Below are 6,000 nucleotides of genomic sequence, written 5' to 3' on the forward strand. Positions count from 1 at the left end.
CCACACCTCACCCCCAGTTCTCCCCCCACCCGAATCTACGGTCGCCATAACTCCCAGCGCGGTGCGGAGGGAGGGGAGGGCAGGCAAGGGCAAGAAAGAGACGGGGCTCCTTACCTGATATAGTCTCGCTTGCAGTAGGTTTTCCCATCCCTGACAAAGCACGTACAAGTCTCGTCCAAGTACTGGTTACATTCCGCGCACTTCAAACACGCCGCGTGCCATTCCAAATCCGGGGAAACCCGCAGAATATACTGGTCGTGGATTTGATTGCCGCAGCCGACGCACAAGGAAATCAGCCGCTTTTCTGAGAGGCAAAGGAGGAGAAGAGACATCATGGACGAAGCGCTGGGCTCTCCTACTGAGATAAACGCGCTTTTTATTAGTGCCCGCCAACCCCGCCGTCTGAGCTCTTTAGGAAACGCGCTGCTGGCTTGCCGTTGCATTTTCGGGCAAGGAGGCAGGCGGTGGGGGAGAGACGGAGGGGGGAAAAAAGAGGAGAGGAAGAGGGAGGGTGCAAAAGAGAGTGGCGTTTTAGGACAGTAATCGGAATTAGTGTGTGTGTGTGTGTGTGTGTCCATCAAAGGCTTTCCTGGCATAGGGAGAAGGCGGAACGCAAAGTTAAAGTAGATTTGCGGACAGGGTCGGAGAAAGGCGAGCATTTTCCACGCTTTCCAAGCAACCCAAATAACAATAATTTGGAGTCGGAGGTGGGGAAGAAGACGAGTGAGTCGAGAAACACTTAAGCTCGGGCAATAGGCTTACATGTCCAGGGAACGACCGACCCAGCCTGAAAGCTTTGATTTCTGGGTTTCACTCCCCCCCCCCCACCCACAATTTCTCCCCCTTTGGCTGCAGACTGGATTCAGCCGGCGTGGGAGGCATGGTCTCGGCCCCAACTGTGCCGGACCTCAGCCCGGATCTCACCCCGAATCAAATTTGGTTGCGGAGAGAAACCTCCTCATTGTTGGTAGCGAAAATATCCTTCGGGGTTTAGAGTTACATCCGAAAGATTGGTAGCGCTGCCGCAGCTTGCTCAAAAGTCATTGCCGAGATTGTGACGGGCCTCTGGCACGGGACCCTTTCGTTCCCCTCTTCCTTCCTCCCCACACCTCACGCCACCTCAGGCAGGACCACCAAATCCCTCTGCGAATTGGAGGAAAAGGTGGGTTCCCGTTGATCTTCAACAGATTGTCAGCACGTACAAATCATGAGACACCTTCTGCCCCCCACCCACCCACCCACCCACATACACACACAAGCCAGTTTTCAGGCTCCCTCGTTTATAAACCCCGACTTTGGGAGCGGCGGGGTTTTTCCCCTTGGAGAACCAAACCCCACTGGGGGAGCCCTCCAGCATCCCGCCCAAGGCCGAAGGGATCGCAACAGGCACCGCCCCACCCCCATCCCTGCCTTTCTTACGCGAAACGATTTGCTCTCTCCCTGTACTTCGCCTTAAAACGACCGCGAGGAAAAACAGCCTTAAAAAAAAAAAAAAAAAAAGCGGTTGCGAACCGTCGCTTTCTTACTTTTCGGTGGGTCGCCCATATCGCCCATCTCTACCCAAGGGTATAGTGTCCACAGTGAAATGGTGCTCGGCTGCCCAGGAACTTTACCGAGACGATGAATCAAATATAAATAAAATAAATTAAACGAACAAATAAACCGGCGGCTCTGCTTTTTTTTTTTTTTTTTGCCCCGTGGAAGGAAGGAAGAAAGGAAGGAAGGAGATGCTGTCAAGGGACGGCAGAGATGCTTGCTCGTTCCGCCGCCGTCGCCGCCGCGCTGGGAATCGGCCTCAAGCAGGCGGGATGATGGGACGCCCTTCTGTCCTACGGTGAGAGAACGGCTCCGTCCGAAGGGGGGGGGGCAGGAAAAAAAGCACCCCACCCGGGTCCAGGCAAGCGACGAGAGCGCTCTCGGAGGCGCTGCCCAGTGCGTGGAAACTCCGCGCGCCTCGACCACGAGCCTCTTCCTTATCTCTTACTCAAACTTCTCTGCTCCAACTCAGCTCGCTCGTCATTGGCCGGCGTAGGCCTCGGGGACGTCAAACCTGCCCTCTTCTGATTGGCCGGAGGGAACACAGAAGCAGCTGTTCTGATTATCATATTTCAGGGGGGGTTGGCGATCCGGCCAGGCGGCTGCTTGGAGAAATTCGCGACAGACGCAGAGAAATACTGGGGAGCGAGTAGTGGAGGGGGAGAAAAGAGGAGGAGGGGGGGAAAGGAAGGAACCAGAGGCAACTTTTCCGCTCCTCGTTTGATTTCTCTTCCCCCCACTCCACACACACACACACTCGCTCTAATCCGTTTTTACTCCCCCCCCCCTTTGCATCAACACGCCTCCCCTTTCATTGGCTTAAAGCAAGCAGCTGCCTTTTTACAACCCCCCATTTTCCCCCTTACTACAGTCGCGCAGGATTTTTCTAAAAAAAATTGGGGGGGAAAAAGAAAGAAACGAGATGTTTATTCTCTGAACAGCTTCCCCTCCTTCAGCTATGCAGGCTGTGGAGGGGGTTGAGGGAGGGGGGAGAGAGAAGGAAATAGGGATCAGGTGACTGATCAAATATTGTGGGAGGGAAAAAAGAGGAGGAGGAGGAGGTGGAGGGGCGGATTAAAAGCCATGCAATCTGATTTATGCCACCAAAAAGGGGGCAATAAAGGCTTAGCCGCTGAGATTTTCGCCCGCTATCTTTTTGGCGTTGGGGAGGGGGAGGGCGTAGGGGAAAGGGGTCATTTTGTTGTTGTTGTTGTTGTTTTAATTATTATTTGAGGCGAACGATAAAAGCGCCAGCGAGACTCCAGTTTGACAGGACGTTGACAGCGGCTTGATTCTGCTGCCCGTAAAGCTTCAGTTTCCTTCATTTCTTTCCGCGGCTTCCCCGTTCTCGTAGTTAGTGACAGACACAGATGTCAAAGGGAAGGTGGTAGCTGCTGGCAGGTGTTTAGCACTTGGAAGTAGTGCGTTTCCCACCGCTACCCTGGCCCCACGCTAGCCTTTTTTATGCAGGTAACAATTCCCTCCTGGAATGTCAATGGATTTACTCCTGGAGTAAGAGGATAGACAGACGGAGGGAAAAAAGCTAGAGTGAACAATTTCCTCCGGTGGCTTTACTGCGTTGAAGGAAAATCTTATCACAACTACTGCTATTGTGCGTTGCTGGTAGATTTTTACAGGAACCTGGCAGCTCATTTCCCCCAACCAAACTTACTGATACTTCTAGTTCCCAACTATTGCTTTTGCTGTCGGTCTGAAACCTAGAAGTACTTTACCATTTCAGCTTCCCATGAGGAAGTGTGAAAGTCTTGCAAGGCCGTTTTTTTTTTTTTTTTTTTGTCCCCATGATTAATAAAACTTATGGACAATCTCTATGTGTGTGGAAACACCAATCTTACATCGAGACTCGAATCTAATCTTAACCACTTCATAAGGCTAAGGCCCCCTGATCCTAAACACACGTAGAAAACACACGCGGTAAATAGGCAGTTTCATGTTGAATGAAAAGTAGTGACGAATCCTTTTGGTGATAGAGTACAAAGCATCTCCTCGCCACTGTTCTATCGACACAGTGGCGGCTGGGTGACGCTGTAAGTAAGACATTATAAGTCACTACTTTGGGAAGTGCTACCACTCAGGTGGGCGTTGATTGCTCCTGACACGGCATAGAACCATCCTGTGAAGTGTGCAAGAAGTGAGGTTCACTTAATAGTCTCTTGGTAGAAAGTTTATTAGCTCATATTCTAACTTTCGACTCCTTCCTGTGCGCACAGACCCTTGCATGCATGCATGGTTTGCTCCCAGCCCCTCCTCTTCCCTCCAACGATTTCAGTCTTCAATGGATTTTTTGAGGATTAAAAGTTTAGGGAATTGTTATTTTTTTTTAATTAATGCTGCACGACCCCAGCCAGAGGTTGGACAAGTCTTCAAGATCGGTGCTTTCAACCTCGTTTACTTGTCTATCTTTCAAAGGAGTTTTCCCAGAAGAGACGGGAAAAAAAGAATCATCCAAGAAGGAAAGTCTATATAGTCTGTATACGAAGTTGGGTCTCTTTCTGGAGTGGTTTCGGCTTGACTGAGGGGAATCGGGGTAACCCAGCTCACGTCCAGCTTTAGAAAATAAAATCCCCATTTATCAACCGCTTCCAAAAGCTTTCCAGCAGCCTAAAAATGTAAAAATGCGTTCGTGTGCTGTCCAACCTTCGTTGTTATTGATGCCCGTGAATTTTAAAACAGGTTCGAAACCAAAACGAAAGAATCAAACACCACCACTTAAAAGTTGCCGTGGTGGTTGCTATTGAGGTTTGTAAGAAGGAGAGCTAACCCGCTTTTCAACTTCAAGCTAAAAGACAAAGGGGAGGAAGAATTTAGCGGAGCTTTCTCGGTTGACCGTCTTGAAAACGATCCTTCGAGAAGGTCAGAAGGCGAACTTGGGCTGTAAACAAACATGGCTGGTATATTTCAAGATTCGGCATACACGGTGGCAGATGTGGGGGGAGGACAGGGAGTCATGGTGAATTTCATCGCATCCAGGAAAGAGGCGGATGGGAACATAGTTTCTTTCACTCTCCTCCCCTCCCCTCCTTACTCCGACCTTGCTACGTTTAGTCTGTAAAGCCAACAAGCCAGCAAGGTGGGTAAGAACTAACGCTTTAGGCGCGGGGACCCAAATCCAGGGGGGCTGTTCCGCTGACATCGCCAAAGGAGGAGGGGCCTTCTTTCATTCCAGATAATTTCACCAAAAATAAATGCCAGCTAACCCACAAGCTTCGACTCGACATGCAGAAACGACGCCTGGGATTTCCTGACTAGGAAGCTAGAAACGCCAGCAGGGATTCCGTAAGGCAAGGATGGGAAGCGAGGCGAGCCTTCAGCTCCCTTGCAAGCTCTGCAGAGGAAAACCTTAAAGAAGCGGGGGGGGGGGACTTGCTCTCCGCCCTCTCCCTTTCGGGTTCTCGGAAGTGAAAAGAGGTGCCTTTGCTTTAAAAATTCACCTTTACCCCAACCTGGTTTAAGAGTCGTGCCTGAAGGACTCTTATGCCCCGGTTACATTTCAGCGTTTACATCCCGATCGACTAACTACGGTTCTCCTTTAAGAAGCCTCTGCCTAGTTCTAGTGGAGAGCTCAGTTTTCCATTCCTTGGCCCTCGTTCGGGGGTAATAGTACAAAGGTTTTTAAAAGACGGTTAGTGCAGCACCTCTACGTCTAGGCAGAAGGTTTCTGCATTCACTCGCCTCTGCAAACCTTTAGTGCCAACAGCCGGGTTTTGTTTTTTGTAATTCTAAGACTTCCACATTGGATATATAGCGTTTGGAGCACATACGAGGCTCGTGTTCATTCCATGTATTTCTTTCTCTCTCTCTCTCTCTCTCCCTCCCTCTCCCTCTCCCTCTCCCTCTCCCTCTCCCTCCCTCTCCCTCTATCATCTATCATCTATCATCTATCATCTCTCTCTCTCTCCCTCTCCCTCTCCCACTCCCTATCTATCTATCTATCTATCTATCTATCTATCTATCTATCTATCTATCTATCTCTATCATTTATCTATTTATCTGTATCATCTCTCTATCATCTCTCTCTCTCTATCTGTCTCTATCTATCTATCTCTATCATCTATCTACCTATCTATCTACCTCTATCATCTCTCTATCTCTATCTATCTATCTATCTATCTATCTATCTATCTATCTATCTATCTATCTATCTATCTATTTCTATCATCTACCTATTTATCTATCTATCTCTATCATCTCTCTATCTCTCTATCATCTCTCTCTCTCCCTATGTCTGTCTGTCTGTCTGTCTGTCTATCTATCTATCTATCTATCTATCTATCTATCTATCTATCTATCTATCTATCTATCATCTATCTATTTATCTATCTATCTATCATCTCTCTCTCTCCCCCTATCTTTCTTTCTATCTATCTGTCTATCTCTATCATCTATCTAATCTATCTATCTATCTATCTATCTATCTATCTATCTATCTATCTATCTATCTAT

General features: G+C 48.7%; 1 protein-coding gene across 3 annotated transcripts in view; it reads right to left on the bottom strand.

Moving 5' to 3' along the window:
• ISL1 (ISL LIM homeobox 1) overlaps nucleotides 1-1,988 on the bottom strand; it is an 81,280-nt gene extending 79,292 nt beyond the window's left edge. Inside the window, exons 1-2 of one of the 3 annotated variants that reach the window (XR_015748244.1) lie at nucleotides 1,527-1,988; nucleotides 115-304 (exon numbers count right to left, since the gene is read on the bottom strand). Coding sequence is in view for 2 of the 3 variants with exons in the window: in XM_026666326.2 (XP_026522111.1) it covers nucleotides 115-304; nucleotides 1,527-1,554 (218 nt within the window). In the remaining variant the exon portion in view is untranslated. The remainder of the gene's footprint in view (nucleotides 1-114; nucleotides 305-1,526) is intronic. The other 2 variants (XM_026666326.2, XM_026666325.2) reach the window with 2 other exon arrangements.
• Between the last annotated feature and the right edge of the window lie 4,012 nt (nucleotides 1,989-6,000).

This window comes from Notechis scutatus, chromosome 2, assembly GCF_049901735.1.
Source record: "Notechis scutatus isolate UNSWTSFEM ecotype Mainland chromosome 2, rNotScu1.2, whole genome shotgun sequence".
Lineage (NCBI taxonomy): Eukaryota > Metazoa > Chordata > Lepidosauria > Squamata > Elapidae > Notechis > Notechis scutatus.